The sequence below is a fragment of the Cibotium barometz genome, chromosome 43, assembly GCF_041138505.1.
Source record: "Cibotium barometz isolate CiBa-2024 chromosome 43, ASM4113850v1, whole genome shotgun sequence".
Lineage (NCBI taxonomy): Eukaryota > Viridiplantae > Streptophyta > Polypodiopsida > Cyatheales > Cibotiaceae > Cibotium > Cibotium barometz.
In genome coordinates, this window is record NC_141088.1 from 10,279,171 (window position 1) to 10,299,987 (window position 20,817).

At 44.1% G+C, this 20,817-nt stretch overlaps 1 protein-coding gene across 1 annotated transcript in view; it reads right to left on the reverse strand.

Moving 5' to 3' along the window:
- Positions 1-451: 451 nt before the first annotated feature.
- The window catches only part of NRPC2 (nuclear RNA polymerase C2), a 161,063-nt gene continuing 140,697 nt past the window's right edge, over positions 452-20,817 (reverse strand). The window contains exons 30-37 of the mRNA XM_086781473.1: positions 16,375-16,505; positions 2,332-2,457; positions 2,197-2,252; positions 2,010-2,080; positions 1,851-1,935; positions 1,646-1,749; positions 1,212-1,340; positions 452-919 (exon numbers count right to left, since the gene is read on the reverse strand). Of these exons, the coding sequence (XP_086637599.1) occupies positions 869-919; positions 1,212-1,340; positions 1,646-1,749; positions 1,851-1,935; positions 2,010-2,080; positions 2,197-2,252; positions 2,332-2,457; positions 16,375-16,505 (753 nt within the window). The 3' untranslated portion in view covers positions 452-868. The remainder of the gene's footprint in view (positions 920-1,211; positions 1,341-1,645; positions 1,750-1,850; positions 1,936-2,009; positions 2,081-2,196; positions 2,253-2,331; positions 2,458-16,374; positions 16,506-20,817) is intronic.

Below are 20,817 nucleotides of genomic sequence, written 5' to 3' on the forward strand. Positions count from 1 at the left end.
CTTAAGACCCCATACTCCGCATATCTTGCTAACAATTATGACTAGTTCTGCACCCGCGTGGCACTGTTGCAGCACTACCCTGGCACTGTTGCAGCACTACCCCCACCCGTGCAGTCTACCCCTTTGTACATTGTTGCCACGTGGCTAGAGGAGGGGGGGAGGAAATGGTTCTCGAGGAGAAGCTAGAGAGAGTAACACATGGCAGGGGAAAACTTGTGCTTAATAGAATATGTTTGCACACTCTATTGAGGACTCCAGGATCTTCCCTTCCCATAACGACCTCTGTACCAGCTGCATTGGCATGCATCAAACCCCCCCCCCCCCCCCCCCCCCCCCCCCCCCCCCCCCCCGCCCGAGCAAGTCACTTCCACATCTTAGATATTTACGACTTTGATAGAAAAGATGAGGGACCAGCTCTTGCCATCAGAAGAAAAAACAAGCCTGCCAGCTATTTTCTTCAATGTTCTGATAACCATGTATTTGATATTGATTCAATGTTCCCAAAAAAAAAAAAAACATATTGACTAGCCAAAAATTTAACAAACTTGTTTTCGGCATATCCATGATAAGTCAGGTTCATTGTTGGAAGAACATTTTCAGTTCTGCAAGGCCAAATCTTGCCTTTTTCTTACAGATACAAAGACGTTCAAACTCTGCAGTATGTACATTTTGCCGATGATACATTCTCAAAGACCCTGCGCTGCTTACTCTCTTAAAGCAACTAGATTGAGGACGTTGGATTGCCTGTAACAGTAGCAAACAAGTGATTTGAAGGGTTTGCTGTTATGCAAACAAGTACTCAAAAGTCAAATAGAAGCTGCTGCTGCAATGCACGAAACTTGCACGTTCGTTAGTTGGAGGCTTTGTTTCAAGCCTCTGCGAGCTCAAGCCTAGGCACAATATTCATAGATTGGAGCTCCTGCAACAACATTTGAAAAAAATGTTTTAACAAACAAGAATCCTGTGACTTGCATACAGTTCTTGCAGGCATTGAAACTGAAGATATCCAACAGGAGTTGTCATATTCAGTCCTAATGGAAGATATCTACAACTAAGAAAAAGGAAAGGGTACACCTACACACAAATGAGATGCCATTTATCAATACTTTCAACTTGATCAACTCATACACAATTTTCAGTTTGGTTTTTAAGTGAAAGCTGGCATGCCATTCAAACACCATCAATCAAGATAAGAGCATTTTTGTGCGTACCTGAAACAGAAGCTTACAGGCATATGGTAGCTTCATGGTGGCAATGCTTTCACCATTTTTGCACATTGAACAAAATCCCATCTTCAGTTTGTGGTTATAGTGCCCTAGTAAACCACATTTAGTACAAACCTGCATCGGTAACAAAAACAATGTTAAAAGGAGAGATGCTCATTTGCATGCATCAGGGCACACGTGCATGTTCGCATGTAAATATTTCACAAAGATACACAGTAAATGCTTCCCTGCAGGCTTCACCCACAGACTTGAACATGCACGTGCACATATAAAGATTTCAAATAGATATACCATGACCCCTTGCATGCAGATTTCTGTGACCACAGATTTGAAGTTCACAGAAGGGCCCTCATAGCTGTACATTGCTTAGAATCAATACTACAAGAATGCAAATACTCCTACAAATCTTCTAGACTGACCTGAACCACGAACTGATCACTTGATATCATCAATCTCTCTAGAAGCAGCATACTTGAACCATAAGCAATCAAGCAATCGCGTTCCATCTCCCCAAGTCGCAGTCCTAAAGGAACACTGTTTTCAGCTTTTCTAGCTTACTTCACTCCTAAAAAAATTAGCACGAAGGATCAAAATAAAACTCAGAATTGATAAATTTGTGGAAACCTCCTTCTCTGCTTCTTCCTTCTGTTGGTTGTCTTGTTAGAACCATTCTAGGCCCAGAAGCACGTGCATGCATTTTATCCAGCACCTGCATTACAAGTGGACCCCCTTGAGAAAAGTTTGAAGAAACTGTAGGTGGTGGTAGTGTAAATTCTTTCATACCATATGCTTCAGCTTTTGGTAATATATGGGACCCATAAATATGTACGACTGAAGGGGATTACCAGTTATTCCTGCCCCCACCCCACCCCCCCCAAAAAAAATATAAAAAATCAACTTAATTCCTCAAAATAAACGTTTGTGAAGTAAGAGTTTCAAGTCTTCAAGTATAGCAGGGTAAAGATAAAACCTGAATAAAGAAAGTCTTTTCCACAGTAACTAAAACCATGCTTCACAAGTGTCGCACTGTCAAAGTGGAAAATTTTGTCATGTTTTTGTTTCAGGCCACAAATTCATGCACTCAGAATCACACGATAGAACTCACCTGATGGCTTCTACCGTATCTGCATGACCACTTGGCTCACCAAATGCACTTCCGTAATGGAACCTACCGCTGAGAACTCCAGCTTTTCCACCAAGGAGCTCGATCATCTTTCCTATTGTCATGCGGCTGAGCCAACAGAAGAAACCTTGAATTAACCCAACAATGAATTTTTCAAAAAACGCAACGTTGTGACTTAATACATCGGGCATTCATTCACACTAGTGTTCGCTCTTGACTTTGGACACTACAAGAACTCCACTTTACTGGATCAATCAGAAGTAGTACACTTCGTCAAACCCTACATTGCAAATGTGAATTTAAGAGACAATGCATGGCCATTATAAAGAGAAGATTTGCTCAAACCCTGCAGCACGTACCAAGATTTTAGAAATGACAGATGACCAGATTGGGAAAAAGGCTCAACTAGCTGCTCCCTGTTCCCCTGTGCAAAGCACTCCTACTCCTGCCCTGCAGCCCCTCCTGTTGGCAATCAATTCTCCCAACCCCTGCTACCTCCTTGGCCCTAACAGTCGACTTCAAGATGCCCATTTTCAGCCTTTAACATCTACTATTTACCAAAAACTTGTTAGAATCCACAGCACCATTTCCTCTCTCTGAAGCAGAGTCTTTCCCCTTCCATCCAGGGCATCGCAACACCCCTATGGACCTTGGAAGTCTCTGGAATCACACCCTTGGCCAGAGTAAGAGATTTTCGCGATAGATTCACTCCTCTCCTAGAGTTCCTCAGGCTTCACGAAGGTCTGTTTCAGTGGTATCAAAGTGACACTATAAGTTTTTACGATACGCCAATGTTGCTAGACCCCTCATAGGTTGTAGTGATTCCACAAATTTTAGAGGAAGACTATGTTATATGAAAAGTTTTATTTTCACTTTGACAAAGTTTATTATTTTGGTAATAAGCCATTAGCCCAAAGGTGACCCTATGTACACATCTTTTAGAAAATTAAATATAGAATAATATAGAGCAAATTTATATGGCTATGAATTCTGAAGTAACAAAAAGAAATAAAAACATTGTAAGGCATTGTAAGGTGGAACCCTACTAAATGCTTAACTTTATGATGATGAGATATATATATATATATATATATATATATATATATAAACAAATGTTAGGAATCTATTTCAAAGAGCAAGATGTGGACATGTTGGCATGTCTAGACCATAGCTTCAAAGAGGATAATTGCAAAGTTTGCACTTCAAAAAATGAGTTCAAAGATAAGACAATCATAGAACTTTCAAAGTAGTACAAATTTGGTATCTTGTTGGTATGTCTACCTTTTAATCTTCAAACTTTGAAATGGTATTGCCATATGATTGTAATGAAACCCACATTTAAAATAATACCATAAGCATGTAACTGCAAGCTGCTTCCCCTGGGATATACCAATCCAAGATCCATGGAGCCCTAAAGATAGCAGAAGATCCGCTTAACTGCTTGTCAATGCTTTGTACCTGGGCTGTGCATAAATTTGCTACACTGGAAAACCCCTAGGCGTGTGTTGCATAAATATATGAGGCAACCCATTCCTTGGCTGTAAACACTCATATCAAAAAGCTCTCCAACATCATACATGCTAAATATCAACGCCGTCTCCATTAGAGTAGAGATGGGCTTACAATCTTGAAACCCGAATTTGTGCAACAACTTTTGAATGTACTTTGATTGGTGTACATAAATCCCAACATCTATCTACACAAATTGTATGCCCAAATAATAATGCAACAATCCTAAATCTGTCATCTCAAATAACGATCGCAATTCAGCTTTGAATGCTAAAATTCTATCCATATCATTTCCAATTAGCAACATGTCATCCACATAAAGAATAAGCATAATCAAAGTGTTATGATCGTCTTTCACATAGAGGGTACTCTCTGTTGGACTATTGCAAAATTCTATCCATATCATTCCCAATTAGCAACATGTCATCCACATAAAGAATAAGCATAATCAAAGTGTTATGATCGTCTTTCACATAGAGGGTACTCTCTGTTGGACTATTGCAAAATCCCTGCGTGGTCAAATAAGTATGTATCTTTTCATACCAAGCTCGAGAAGCTTGTTTGAGTCCATAAAGTGCTTTCCAAAGCTTGCATACTTTGCTTTCATGACCATGCAACACAAAACCAATGGGCTGATTTACATACACTTCTTCTTGCAAATCTCCATTGAGAAAAGCTGATTTTATGTCCAACTGATGCACTTTCCATCCATGATGGGCAGCCAATGCAACAACACATCTAACTGTGGCCATACGAGAAGTGAGTGCGAAAGTCTCATCATAATCAATGCCTTCTTGCTTGGCATATCCTTTGGCCACTAGCCTGGCCTTGTACCTGTCAATGGTACCATCAGACTTTCTTTTTAACTCGTAAACCCACTTTGTGCCAATGGGCTTGTTGCCAACAGGCAAGTCTACCAAATCCGAAGTGTTGTTTTTATGGATAGAATCCATCTCATTTTGCATGGCTTGCATCCAATGCTCATCCTCATGAGTCTCTTCAAATAAATCTGGCTCATCTACATCACAAAGTGTACTCATGCAAGCAACATCTACGTGTTCTCTTGCATTACGTGAACCAACCCGTGTCCTGCTAGAAGGTGGAGCTGAAAATTTGCTCTCTTGTAAAGTACGGAGAAGCCAACGAGAGACAGCTCTAGCCTCTTCCGTTGCTGTCCGCTCTTGCTCCACTACTTCCTCCACATTTTGAGGTGTAATGAGCTCATTCATGGGATGATTTTGAGCCCCAAATACTGTCCATTGGGCAAAGTTGATGGCTGATCTCTTGAGCCATCAATTCCCAAAGGTGGCTGTCCAAGAAAACATGTAATGTGGGCCCGAAGGTGGCTGTCCAAAAAATTCAGCCAATAGCTGGTCTGAATTTTCAGCAAATACAACATCTCTGCTGTCCAAAAACCTTTGTGTGGAAGGATTAAGACACGGTAGCCTTTATTGCCACTGCTATAACCCACAAATATGCACTTAGCTGCTTGTCATCAAGCTTACCTCTCAACTGCTACGGTACATGTGCATATGCTATACATCCTCATATAGCATGATGGTTTTCAATGCTTTGGTAGGGCATCTATTTAACACGTGTAGCGCACATTATTGCCTCCATCCAAAATTTGCGAGGCGATCCTTTGCCTTTAACCATGTATCTAGCCATTTTCATCAAAGACCTGTTCTCTCTCTCTCTCTCTCTCTCAAACACCATTTTGCTGAGAAGAATATGGCATCATGCATCGATGCTTTATGCCTTTCTCTGCCATAAATGCTTTGAAAGCAATGGACATGTATTCCCCTCTTCAATCTGTACGGAAGTTCTCCACTTTGCAACCTGTTTGATTTTCAGCTTGAGCCACAAAATGCTGAAAACATGCAAATACATCAGATTTGGCCTTCAAGGGATACACCCATGCAAATCTAGAGTAGTCATCGATAAAGGTTACATAGTATACATGCTTTCCAAAAGATGGTGTCCGCATAGGACCACAGACATCACTGTGCACAAGCTGTAATTTCTAGATAGCCCTTGTTGTTCCATCTTTTGGGAATGCATTTCTGTGCATCTTACCCAATATGCACCCTTCACATACATGTTTTGGTGGCAGCTCTACATGAGAGACATATCCTGTACCATATTATGCCTTTGCAATAGCATCAAACTACCATAATTAACATGCCCAAACCTGGCATGCCACAATCCTGCCTCGTGCATGGTAAGTGTAAGAGTGGTAACCACATGAGTATCATGCTCTCTCCTGTCAAACCTGTCAAGCTGATATAACCCATCGCACAATGTGCCGGAAGTGACCAATGCATAGCCACCTTCACGGTCTTTCACTGTGCATCTGTCGTCCTCAAAGTCCACTGCATATCATCTTTAAGCAAAAGAGGACACGGACAACAAGTTCTTCTTAATTCCTAACACATACAATACATCTGAAAGACATAAGTCTGCACCATCTGCTGTTGTCAGGATCACCTCACCAACACCTTGAACTGGATGAGAAGAATTGTTTGCACATGTTACCCCCTTGCCTTCTGGGGCAGCCATAAGCTTCTTAAACAAATCCCTCCATGAGGTGATGTGTTTAGAAGCACCACTGTCAACATACCATGTGTCGTGTGTTTCATTGACACTGAGAGACATATGCCCCAAAGATGCATCATAACAAGTGATGAAAGTCCACTCTGTATGGACTGATTTTGCAGAGATTGCAACTTCTCAAACAGAATTGGATCAAACCCTCATATAGATTCAGTAGGCAAGATTTGATGACGAGCTGTTGGAGGCTAGGTGGTGGTGCTGGTTGCTGATGTGGCAGGAGTAGTGTTGAAGGGCAACAGATAGTGGGCTCCTCAGGCGAGCGGGCTCCTCAGGCGAGCTCCAGAAAGAAAGTCTGTGCAGACGGTGGGCTCCTCACACGGGGTTTAAGTAGCAGACGACGGAGTTGGGGCTCTGATGGCAAAGCACAGAAGGCAACGTTAGTCGGGTGTGGCTACGAGTGTAGCTGGTTGACGAGCGGAGCATGGAAGACAGTTGGATGGCGCGGGTAAGAAGACGTATGGCTGGCGCGGGTGCAAATTGGACGGTGATGGCACATGGAACGACGGCGGCGGGACCGAATGCACACGACGACGGACAATTTTGCTACGTCGAACGGAGAAATGTCCTCAACAAACTCCAAGTTCTATCAAATGTCACGTAGGGTGCAAAGGTGGCTCAGCGTCGTCGGGGGCCGCCTCTCGTGGTGCGAGCGCTGCTCCTAGGGCGGGGCGGTGGTGGAGCCCTCCCCAGTAAAAGGAAGCTTGGCGCCGGGAACTCCACGGGCATGGATGTGCAGCCAAGCTTTGATACTACTGTTGGATGTTAGGGTTTCAGAGAAACAGAGAACACACACACACAAAGATGGTATATAATAGCAAGCTGTCAAGAGTGTGAGAGAGATAGTGATTGCTACACCAAGTAGATAGAAAACAAATATGTGGAGCAAAGTGAGTTGACTCCACAATATCATGTGGCCTTGGTTAGCCCATGTTCACATGTGGCACTACTCATAGCATATGTGGCATAGCTAATAGCATATTTACCAATAGTAACGCCCATCATTGGTAAGTTGAGGAATCATGTCTAGGGTTACATGGATTTCTATATTTCACCTTTGAAGCACTCGGATGTCATCTTGGGGATGCTATGGTTCCATAGGAAGAGTACTCTTATCGAGAATCCCGAGAGGACTATTTCTTTTAAGCATAAGAATACGGATATCACTATTGTAGCAAAGGAAAAGGGAGATACCATTCCTATTGTATCCCATGTATCTATTTCCAAAGCAATAAAATCTTCCATCTTCGCGTATATGATCCTTGTAAAGGATAAGAGTGAAGACTCAGTGAAAGATTTGAACTCTCTTGCGAGGGAGAGACTACAGTTTCTAGAGAGATACAAGGATTGTTTCATGGATGTCATTCTAGGAGAGTTGCCTCCTAAGCGACCAAAGAATCATGTGATAGAGTTGATTCTAGGGAGTTCACCCCCGAATCGACCTCCTTACTGTGTGAGTGCAGTACAACAAGAAGAGACTATGACACAAGTACAGGACTTGCTATCAAAGGTAATACGGCCTAGTTCTTCATCCTTTTGTTCTCCAGTGCTTCTAGTGTGAAAGAAGGATGGCTCATTCTGCATGTGCGTGGATTACAAAGCCTTGAACAAGATTACAATCAAAGATTCTGTTTCCTATACCGAGGATTGATGATATATTGGATCGGCTAAAAGGTGCGGCATTCTTTAGTCGGATTGACTTGAACAGTGGCTATCATCAGATTCGGATCCAACCACAAGATATTCACAAGACTTTTGGATTGTATAAGTATTTGGTGATGCCTTTTGGACTCACAAATGCTCCGGCTACCTCCAACCGCATGATGGATTGCATCTTTAGACCACATCGGAAGTATGCAAGCACCTTCTTTGATGACATCATTGTGTTTTCCAAGACCGAAGAAAGCATTTAGCTAAGGTATTTCAAGAGTTGCAAGAGCACAAGTTGTTCATCAATGGAAAGAAGAGTGAGTTTTTCTTAGAAGAAATACGTTTCCTTGGACATTTAGTGTCTAAGAAAGGAGTGCGGATGGATCCACCAAAGCTTGAGGCCATCAAGAACTGGCCAGATTTGAAATCCGTACATGAGATGCGTAGTTTCTTGGGATTATGCTCCTATTACAAAAGGTTCATTACAAACTCTACCACCATTTTTGCTCCATTGCATGATCTAACCAAGAAGAAAGTAGTATTCAGATGGGGTGAGCGTCAGAGACGTGCCTTCAAATTATTGAAGCAAAAGCTCACTACTAGACCGGAGTTGGCAGAGGTGGTTATGGCATTACCTAGGGGCAAATGTCCAAGGACGGGTGGGCTTCTTATATCTTTCTTTCTTCGCCATTGGGACCTCATGGAAGGTGGCCTTCGCACTGCCTTCAATGAGATTATACTCACAAGTGCCATGCCAGAGAGGCTCACAGAGGGCCTGATACATTTGATTCCCAAGGAGGGTGGTGCTAGATTGGAGATCCGGCAGTGGAGACCCATCACCCTTCTAGGGACGGCCTATGAGATTTTGGCCAAGGCAATCAACAGGCGACTTCAGCCTTCTCTTCTAGACTTGGTCCACGACACTAAGATTGGTTTTGTTCAAGATCGGAGCATTCTGGACAACATCTTTTACCTTTTGGGAGAGGCGATAGCTTCGGCCAGGATGCGGCAGCAAGACCTCATTGTGCTACTCCTAGACTTTGAGAAAGCTTATGACAAGGTGGATTGGAGGTTTCTGGAGGGCACAATGAGCCGGATGGGATTCTCCATGAAGGGGATTCATGGAGTCTCACGACTTTATTCAGCATCAGACAACCAGGTTCTCATTCAAGGAACTCGAGGCGACTGATTCCCCCTTTTCCGCTCCGTTCCACAGGGCTGTCCTCTGGCACCAAACCTCTTCCTATTTGTCGCCGAGGCCATGAGTAGTTTTGTCTCTGCCCAGGAGACCGGACTTCGGGGATTGCGCCTTCCCCTCCGCACGTAGTAGGAGGAGCTGCCGGACTCGGAGTTTGCAGACAACACAACAGCCTACCTTGTAGGAGATGTTGGGAAAATCTAGAGATTCACAGAGGCGATCGAGATTTTTTGTCGTGCATCAGGAGCGCAGATCAACTGGCACAAGTCATGTGGTTTTTTGGGTAGGGTCAGCACCCGCCTCGACTTGGCAACCAAGTGAGGCTTTCCAATGGATCCGTAGGGGCACTCCAGTCTACTACCTCCGTTTACACGTTGGCATTGATATCTCTCTCGAGCAACAGCTCACTCCGCTTCTGAGTATTCGGAAGAAGCTTTTATACTGGAGCTCAGCGAGGCTATCCTTAGCAGGCACAATGGTGGTAGTGAACCAGGTGCTGCTTGCCACCATGTGGTACATCACTTCTTGCTAGGCCTTTTCTCAGGCATATATTGGCCACGTACAACGTTCGATCCAGAACTTCTTGTGGGCTAGAAGTGATGGTAGGCCAACCAGGGCCAAGGTGGCATGGAGAGTGATCATTCAACCACGTAGCAGAGGGGGGCTTGGCCTCATTGATCCCGCTATACAGAGCCGTGCCCTGCTGGGCAAGTTGATTGTCAAAGGACTCCTACCCGGTGGTGAGCCTTGGCAGGATTTCCTCTTGGCCCGGATTTCAAGCCGCACTCCAAGCCTTGGAGGCTCGTGGCCGCAGAGTACTAGATGGATCTTCGCAGAGATGGGAGCCCATGGTTTTAGCCCATCCTTTAAGGACAGATTCGCAGCCAGTCTACTTCGTGTTAGGGATAATCTCAAGCCAGCCCTCAAACAGATTGTTCCAATTGCCTCAAAGGAGCAGCTTCAACATCCTTTGATTTGGAACCACTGATCCGTTTACCCAGTGGCCACATGCTATGGACTGATCGTAATATCCTGGGGCACCTTGAGCATGGGACCAACCAAGTCTCTCGGAGATTGGATTGCACACAGGCAGTTACCTTAGGAGGAGCAGGAGAGAGGCCTAACAAGGATCCGAGATAGAGGCAAGCTCAGCCTCAACATTGACTCAGGTATTCCTCAGGAGTACCTAACTCCTATTCCAGACCCGCCCCCCCCAGCGCGGTGTGGCTAGCCGTGTTTACCAGACACGATATCCTCGTGGCGGTCCATGGAGCAGATGAAGACAATGGTCTGCTCACTTTTTCTATTGGATCCCATGGCAGACTAGAGAGATCAGAGCACCCCTTGGAGGATTTCAAAGGTTGCACCTTGCAAAGGGTGAGGATGATTGGTTTTCGGGCACGGGAATGGCACATAGATCCAGCACCGGCCAAGGTGGCCAGGGAGAGACTATGGTGGCTATGGATTTGCGAGTGCCGACCTTTCATGCAGCTGCAGTGGGACCTGGGAGAGTGGACTTGGCATGATCCCGCAGATCAAGAGGAGAAAACCTGAAAATAAACAAAAGATAGAGAGTAGAGAAAGAAGACACCACACTATGGGTCGAAGTAGCCTTGGGCCGACCCCCCCACCCCAAGTTATATTAGATAAAACTACTTGGAGTCGTCTTGAGTACAAGTTCTTAGAGCAAGAGAGCTCTCTTGTCTTTTTACATGTCTCAACAATGAGAGAATAGCTGAATTTATAGTTCTTTTTTTTTCCGAGAAAAAGATCCTTCAATTAGTTAAAGAAAAAACAGCCACAAAGGGCTAAGTAAAACCACGACGGGCTAGATACAAACTCGCTTCATATAAGGGCGGGAACCAAGTGATCAAAGGGAAAGAGATGCTTCTCCTCCGGCTGGCCACTCAGTGAAGAGAAGGCTATCTCATACAGGGGGAGGGGAGGGAACGACCACACAGGTGGTTTGTAATGCCAAACGGGGTCACCGCCTCTGTCTGTGAGAAAAGGGCCAGGCCTCCAAGTCTCAAGAAGGTTTCCCGCTGCTTCCGCATGCGGTCAGAACCTCCCTGCAGCTTCCCCACTGACTACAGAGGGTGTGAATGATATCCAGCCATATGCTCCTAATGGTCTCAGCCAGCGGAGTGTGGGTACCCTCGATGGCCTCGTTGCATCTAGCATGCCAGATGTGCAAGGCTGCTATGCTACTGCAAATCTCCCATCCCTGGCATGAGCCTGGTCGCCAATCACCGTCGGTGAGACTGTGACAGGTACTGCTGAAATACGATAGTGGGAGACCTGAAGGGCTAGTCCTCCCCCATCCTCCTCATAAGTCCTGACCACTCTAGCCTCAGTGGCCCAAGCGACAGTACCCCCCCAAGTGATAATCCAAGTTGATGTCCTGTCCATAGTGAATCTGCTACCAAATCTGCTAAGCCTTCGGGCAATCCCAAAGGCAATGTCACTGAGACTCCTGGGGGTGGCCACACCTCGGGCAAGCTGCTGACTGACCTCCCACTGCCAGCCAAGTACCAACCGCCAAACTCCTATGTGCCTTTAGCCAAAGAAAGAGAGAGATCTTCCTCGGCCAAAAGCTGTCCCAAAGCCTCTTCCAAAAATCTGAAATGAAGTGTTGTGATAGGCCCTGAGACTGCCAAAGAAAGAGAGAGATCTTCCTCGGCCAAAAGCTGTCCCAAAGCCTCTTCCAGAAATCTGAAATGAAGTGTTGTGATAGGCCCTGAGACTGCCAGTGTGCTGCTGCTGCCTGTGTGTCATATATCTCAGACATCTGGATCCTGCAGCCAAACCACGCTGTATATGCAAAAAACGGGGCTCAGAGTTTTACGCCTGAAATTATTGTTTTCTTGAAGATAAGCAAAGTATTCATGCCACAATCCTTACGAAAGCCTGTTTCATCTATAGCTACCATGCATACATCATGCAAAGAGGGATCATAGCTCCATTGTACCTATAATGCCCTTTCATCTTGAGCATAGCTAGCTGAATCCTTTTTGTATGCACTTGGTGCGCTGATGCATCGGCCACAAACATGCCATAGTCTTTCTTCTCCTTCTCTTTTCCAAGCCTCTTCCCACATTCATTTATGTAGTGCCCTAGCTTCCAACAGTAATTACATTTACCCTTCTTGGGCTTCTCACTATCACCCTTGTCTACATCCTTGCCAAAAGAGGCAGCTATCCCACCTTCAGCTTTGAAGCCACTGGTACTAGATGCCTTGCCTTTACCTTTGCCTTGAGCCACAAAAGCCTGATCACCAACCCTCATTCCTAACCTGTTCATTCAGGATTGCGCCTCTTGCAGACGTAAAGACACTAGCTCATCAAAAGAAAAGGCATTTGCATTGCCTTTCATGAGGAGCCGAAGTGTGGTAGCAAAGCCCTGATAGGTGTCAACCAATGCATTAAGGATCGTAGTGACTAGAGAATTGTCTGGAATAAGCTCATCAATGTTTGCAAGTTGTTCTTGAAGATCTTTAATCTTCATGAGATACTCATCCATAGAGTCACCCTATGCAAAAGGTCCAGCTACTTTTTCAGGTAGGCCACATGAGCCTCATAGCGCACCTCATATAGTGCTGCAAGGGCATCCCATGCTAACTTAGCAATGACACATGAACGGATGTGCGGTATGATACTCCTCTTCATGGAGAGAGCAACAAGGGCATGTTCCTGTGCATCTTTAGAGTCCCATCGTCTCTGATCTGCAGTAGGAAGTGCATGTGCCTGTATCACTGAAGCGACTGCAACTTCTCCAGTAGATGCTCCAGGAGCAGGCTGCTGTGCAGCAACCACCGGACAAGCATCATTGGCTGTGACAATACCCTAAAGCCCTTAGGCTAACCCTGCCCATTATAGACAAGCATTCACTCTTGATTAAGTGGTGACCATGCCACCATTCATTCCCACGCTTTACCCGAGTGTCCCGTGCTTTCTCAATATGTAATCAAAGGAGCCCTGTCAGCACTCATCCTCTAGCTTTCCTATAAGATCAACATCACCTAGTGTGAATTTGGTGTTATATGTCATCCATCCCTCCTCTAGCTCTTGTTTATTGAATTGTTCCTCGTCTCTCCATAGAAGATGCAAGATGTGGGCAATAGCATAAATAAAACTATGGAACCAATCCCATCACTGGTTCCTTACCTCCTTGATTTCATCAATCCTCGAGAACATAAAGAATATAGACCAAGATATGCACTCACGTCTAAAATCAAAGAGTCCAAACTCAAGAAAAAAATAATAGAGGAGACATTGCAAACAAAATTTTACTCACTTCCCTAGAAAAGTATGAGCAACGATCATGGGCCTTTCAATCTTGTTCATGAACTGATAAAGGGCTCCAATGGTGCTACCTTCACAATCACTAAAGCATAGTAGCACACTATAAATAGGTTGAAAGCCTTCAACAGATTCTCAGCTTTGTTTCACCACTCAGTGTTAAGTGCAGTGGGAGAAAAAGAAAAAGACATGGGCTGAAAACAACCTTCCCAAGCATTCCACTTCAGCGACACAACTGTGCAAAGAAGACATGTGCAAACTGTCACAAGTCTCTCCACCAAAATGAACATGTATGCAAAGCAAGCCTTGGAAGGATTCAAAAGATCGAGATCACTATTATTTCAAGAAACAAACAACACCTTTGGCCTCTTGGTGATAAACACCACCATACTAGTAGCTATTTTTGAAGGATGTCACAAACCCATCCAAACTTGCTCAAACCCTCAATCAACAAGTCCAAGCTATAAGCTGCACATGGTGACCATTGTCACTACCATGACATTCTTCATTATTATTCTTGTGTTATATGATGATTTTGTACCATGGGACCCATGGATTTGTTTTTATGACTTATATAGTGATTTTGTACCATGCGACCCATGGATTTGTTTTATGATGTATAAGATGGTTTGATATCCTAGGACTCATGAATTAGGTATTATGGTTTCATACCCGGTAATTAACGATGGTATTTCTTTGGGTTATATTATGGATTTTCACCAAGGATCCAAGAAAAAAAAAATTTGGGCTATATGATGGTCATTATGCCTGGGGCCCAAAGCTAAGTAAAGGCAATGTGAATGAGAGAATGTCCAATGGAATGTGTATGTCCGTGCACACATGCATATCTGGATGTGTGTGTGAACATAAGACTTGAGGTATGTTATTTGGTCGTGCTTGCTTGACATGTGTATAACTGCTGAAGGAGTCATGGATGCCTGGAACTACGCAACCTCAGGGCTATGGCATGAAACTGTTTGCTTACAGCTTGGTTTTGTTGCAGGCCAAGAAAAAACCAAGTGAAATTAGACGTGTTTGTAACTGTCTATGTTACTGTACTTTTATAAGGTATATGTACACACTCATTAATGTGCAGCGCGGATAATCCCAACACATTAATGAATGTGTGAGGCTTCAGAACATTGATATTTTTGTTATTTTAATATTGACGTGAAGTCAAGCTTGGACAAAAAAGTATATGCTTTTGAGGTTTTAGGGATGGTTGACTTCTTTTTTGTCGCCTACACACGTCCCAAGGGGATTGCACAAGCAATCAAACAGCCCTGCTCCTGTCCATGCATTCCATACCTGCAGTCGTGCTGTTGGTACCATCCATACAACAGTTATAATGCTGCCTGCCGATTCCATACATTGGCTACTTGTACCTTTTTGTACCAGATTTGCACCAACCATACAATCTGTACCAGCTGTACCATACTGTATTGTACCGATGTACCAGTCCATACCTCTTGTCCGTACCGTTGCAGATTTTGTACCACCCAAAAATTCTCAGATTTCTGTCCGTGGACCGAGTTTCCGTGCATCGTTAGTTGTTCCGGAACTATGTCCTGAAGAGGAATTCGCCACCAACAAAAATGTTAAATATTCCCTTTTGTAATAATAACTAAGGGGAGTCAGCCCCTTCCGGCCCCAATGTGGTGTCAAATGATCTCATGCTGTGTATTTTGTTCTTGGTTCCAACTTCCTATGTTAAAGTTAAATGGTTCACTTTATCCCCAAGTCAGGTTTCAACCACAATGTATTAATACATAATCCCGATCATTCTATCCATGAAGACCCAGTTTGAGCCATTGTCTACTACAATATGTACTACATTTTGAGGTCTAATCTCCTCGATGGCTTGGCACATGTGCCTGAAGATAAATTCTCTCATCACCACAACTCCCGGCACAGATGTGTCAATGACACACACTCTTCCAAGAGGACACAAAAATATTATCAACAGTTTACCACTGATCACATAGCAATGTGCAACCATACTTTGCCCATGTAGCTTTACGGGACCTCCACATCTTGCCTCTCTTTCCTTAACCCTGTAGTGCAAAATACCCTATAAGAGGTTCCATCCCAATCACACCCAATGCGAGAGATTGTTCAGAGATCAACCTAGGGATGGAAAGCCGCAAGATGTATAAGTTGCCTCCTAGATAACAAGGCCCCTATCAAGCGATCAAAGTGCTGCTTACAAGTTCAAGGGTGGAACTCAACGTCAGAAGATTGAAAGAGGTGATGGCCACAAGAGATAGTCACATCCTGGAGTACATCATGTTGGAGCACTTGTCTAACGAAACTTGTTCATACGAGTTGATAATATCTTTCAGCAGGCTAATTACTGACTTCCTTATGACAAATCTCTCATCTAAATTCTTGTGCACATGGGGCTGCAACCCCTTTCCCTCGGAGTGGGCTATTAAACCACAGTTGTTATGTAGGACAGTTTGGATGAAATTTCATTGAAAAACTCATAGGTTGGGACTTTTCTAACTTTGATTCACTTGTGAACTTGCTTCACATCATAAGCCTTGATTCTATCAAACACGTGTGAACCCTTGTACAGTCTCATTCTACTTCAGACGTGTGAACCCTTGTACGAGTCTCATTCTACTTCAGACTGGTGATAACCCTTACCATCATTTTGTCAGCCCATATGAAAGAATCCACTAGTGGAAATACAAATAACAAAAAATCTTTCTACATGTAGGTGAAGGAATGCAGGTTATACACAAAATAGAAAGATACCTTGGGAATCCATGGGGGTTCATGATCAAATCTGGGCAGATACCACGCTCAGAAAAAGGGAAATCTTCTTGCTGAACAATTGTGCCACAAACACCTTTTTGTCCATGCCTGCTACTGAACTTATCACCAATCTGGGAACAACATGCACACCGTTTGCCATTATCATAACATCTAAATTTATGTAAGAAGCATTGCATCACAATGGTTTGAGTGTTGACTGTCCACGTATTAATCACACAAGTTCGCTGGCACAACATTAAAAATAAGTAACCTATCTTAAAAAGCAGGACTATCAGTGATCCCACATTCTTATAGTGGGTATTTTTAAATTATTATTTGTTAAAATAGGGGGAAGTACTGGATAGGTACTATAGTTGAATACGTATGGTACTGAATTTTTTCTTTTATAAAGGGGGTTCTGGCCCCCTGACATTTCTTCCCAATAATTTCCCCATGCCCACCACCAGATCTGTCCAATACACCGTCCAGCCAAACTGCCGGATATACTTAGTCCTACAAAACCATCATTGTAGGGGACAAAATGGCCAACATTTATGCCTCGGTTTAGGACTCTATCATCAGCCATGCAACCAAGAATAAGTAAAAACAAGCTGGAGGAGAGCGTGGTTTCACACGTACTTTTTCCACTCATCACATTTAAAAACTTGGAGCTGTGATAGAGGAGTCTCAAGTCGGAAGTCGTCTATTGTTGTTCTGTAGACTCTGGCAAGGCCTCCGATACTGTGCCATTCAGCTACCTATTCTTCCAACTACTTGGTCTCTCCTCTTTCTCCTATGGTAACTCTTCCACTTAAGAATGAAATGCCGGTTCTTGTTTGGTCGCTGGATTCCTCTCCTACGTAGCACCCCATCAGTGTCCCATGTAGAAGACTTTGGAGAAGAGAAGTGAAGAGTAACATGGAGACATAAGATGGAATACAGCAGCAAAAACATCTCCTACATGCACTGAAAAGCATTGTGGGGCAAACAAACATCGTCTCAAAAAATCAACAAGATGGCCAAGGTTGCGAATTTTGAGTGCCAGCCCGTAGGCAGTGTTTTTTTGCCACACACCAAGGGGTGCACTAGCAGGAATTTGACTCATGACCCCCCCAAGAGTCACGAACCCACACCACTGCACTGCAACCCCAGAGACGCCCCGACTCCTTCGCAGTAGCTTCTCTCGTCTTTGAATCTCCAAGACTAAAAGATACGCTCTTTTAATGACCTACTCAAACATATGCTCTTTTAATTACCTACTCAAAGATATGCTCTTTCAATGACCTATTGTAAATCAGTGCTTTACCAGGGAGAATACTATGCACTTCCCAAGTAAGGATGAAACAAATCGTTTATCATCCACCGGAAAGTGGCCGGAGTGCCAATGAGGTGATAGCTCAAGTGGTAGAGGTATTTGTCTAGGACCAGAAGGTCTTGGGTTCATAGCCCACATGGTGCTTCCTCGGCAGCATCACGTACGGGCGGGTAAAAAAGTAGCTACAGGCGGTGAAAAAATAGTAACTGCAGGAGGATCTTGGGCCTAAGGCCAATTGGGAGGGGGAAAAAGGTGGCCAAAGCATTGGTCAAGCCCAAAAGGCAAAACCAAAAAGTCACAGTGACCATATCACATATGAAACCCGGTCTTTGGCACGTCCTCAGGTTTTATCTTTATTTGATAGAAGCTTAATCTCAAATTAATCTTGGTGAAATATTTTGCACCCTATAGACAACCTACTAGGTCATCCATTCTTGGTAAAGGATATCAATTCTCTACAGCCTACTCAAGCCTTTGTAATCAACATAGAAGTGCATACTACCATCCTCCTCTTTTGAAAGAGAACCTATGCATGATGGCCAGCCTAGCTAGCATACTCAACATATTAGCCACCTTCTAGCCCATGGATGGCATAGGCAGCCTACAGAGGCCTCCATACTGCAGTCGGCCAGCATAAGGAGCTTCCAACCATCAGTCGGCCAGCATGGCTTGCAAACAAGCTGCAGTCGGCCAGCATACAGTACTGCACAGCAGTCAGGTAAATGCTCCAGTCTGCCAGCATAAAAAGGCATTATTGATGTTATGCACAGCATTTAATGCTTACAATTAGCATTTTTTGGTCCACAAAATAGGCCGACAGCATGAAAGATAACCAACCAGCAGCATAAATCCATATAAAAGCAAACACATCATTCACAGAAAAAATCTTTCTCATAACTCTGTCTACAAGCAGTCACAAGAAGTGATGTGTGCTGTCACAAGGAGGGTGCCCCCAGTATCAAAACACGACACCCCCCCCCCCCCCCCCCCCCCGTGGCCTGCTCAAGGTGTGACCTAGTGATGTGTAGCATGGGGGTACCAACGGGGACACAGGGGGTGCATGAGTATGGTGTGTGGCCGGTAAGGTACACATTCGACCCCTTGGGTCACTAGTATATATAATGGTTGGGTGGTTAAACAAGGTATGCCAAGCTAGGTTTATTTTAGCTATCCTTGAGTTTTTCTTCTTCTCTCTTACATTTTTGCATAAGGCTAGCTTTCACAAGGCTAGGGCAAAGCTTGCATGGAGGCCTGACATGCCCTGCATGTCTCTCATCATTGTATTTCTGTAGTGCCAGTTTCAGCTCCATCCATCGACCATTGGACTCCTGGCTCCAACCAAAGATTGGAGATTTGTATCAGTATTGTTGCGTGGCACGTTTAGTGAGCTCACTCTGCGGCGAGGCCATCAAGGGCACCCCCACTCCACCAACGGAGTCTATCCGGAGCATCTGGCTTGAAATCATTCATACCCTCCGTGGACAGTGGGGGAAGCTGTAGGGTGTCTCTGACCATATGCGGAAGCACCGCAAGGCCTTCTTGAGGATTTGGCGTCACGGTTTCTTTTTCACTGACACTAGTCGTAATCCCTCCTGGCAATACAGACCACCGGTGTGGTTGCCCCCCCTCCCCCCCCCCCCCCCCCCCCCCCCCCCGAAAAAAAAACCACCACATTGTACGAGATAGCCTTCTCCTCCCAAAGCGGCCAGCCAGAGGAGAAGAGTGTCCTCCCTCTTTACAGTTTCTTGATACTCACTCCCCTCTATGAAACAGTAACATATGAACGAGGAAAAATGCTTTACTTGTGGTAGCACTGAGCATATTGCAAAAGTATGTCCAGACAAGAAGAAGCGTGATAATGTGAATGCACCAAAGCTCAATGTGCATATGGTTCTGGATTTGCAAGGCAATACTTCACATGATAGCAGAGGCAAGGTTGTATGTAACACTTGGAGAAGCTTGAGGATCAGCCCGATTTATTCATGTTTGATGATTGTGCAACTGAGAACTTCATATCTACACAGATAGCAACTGCTTTGGATATTGAAGCCAGGGACATGGATCCTCAAATTGAAGAAGGGGCTGCCTTTGTTGGTAGTACAGGTTATGCCGATTATTGCCAAGTTGCGCATACACATTCAAGGCTATGTGGATCATGAAAACTTCCTTGTATCGCCTTTAAGTGGTTGTGATGTATTACTTGGAAAGCCTTGGCACATGCACATTGATCCGTGCAAGGCTTACAAAAACACCAAAATCACCTTCATGCATAAAGGCTGAGAGTATGCGATTCATGCTCGTGAAGAGGGTGATACTATCTTTATTGTATCCCATGTACAAATTAAGAAAGTAACGAAAAAGAGTGTTTTTGCGTACTTGATTTTGGTACACGAACATGTTGAAGAAAATAATGTGCATGTAAACACTCATAGTAATGATAGGCTGAAATTTTTGCAAGAGTACAACAATTGTTTTGCTGATGAGTTACCAAATGAGTTGCCTCCCATATGACCGGAAGATCATCGCATTGATCTTGTGTTGGGTAGCCCACCACTTAATAGGCCAGCCTATCGTGTGAGTGCATCCCAAAGAGAGATCATGAAGCAAGTAAATGAGCTTCTTGAGACTTTAAGATACACACACATGCCCTTATGTAAAACTCTCGTAGTCCGTTCTTGGTTAGCATAATACTGAGCGCAATCCTGAGCACTCTTTACACTTTCCCTTGCAACTCTTAGCACATCCTGCATATATTGCAAGAAATCCCTTCTTGATTGTGACTTGACCCCCAGCTATAAGCCTTTGAGCTTTATTAAGCTGGCATTGGGTACGCTTTTGCACACAATCCTCACCAAAGAATTTCATGCGTGGCCAATAAAAATGCTCACCAACCAAGGCCAATGACCTCCTGTAAATCAGTATGTCATCCAAAAATACAATAATATCCACTTTCCAAGATACGGACGACATAAATCGTTCAACATCTGTTGAAAAGTAGCAGGAGCATTGGTCAATCCAAAAGGTAGGACCAAAAACTCATAGTGGCCATAGCATGACCAAAATGAAGTCTTAGGCACGTCCTTAGGTTTAATCCTTATTTGATGATAGCCTAATCATAGATCAATCTT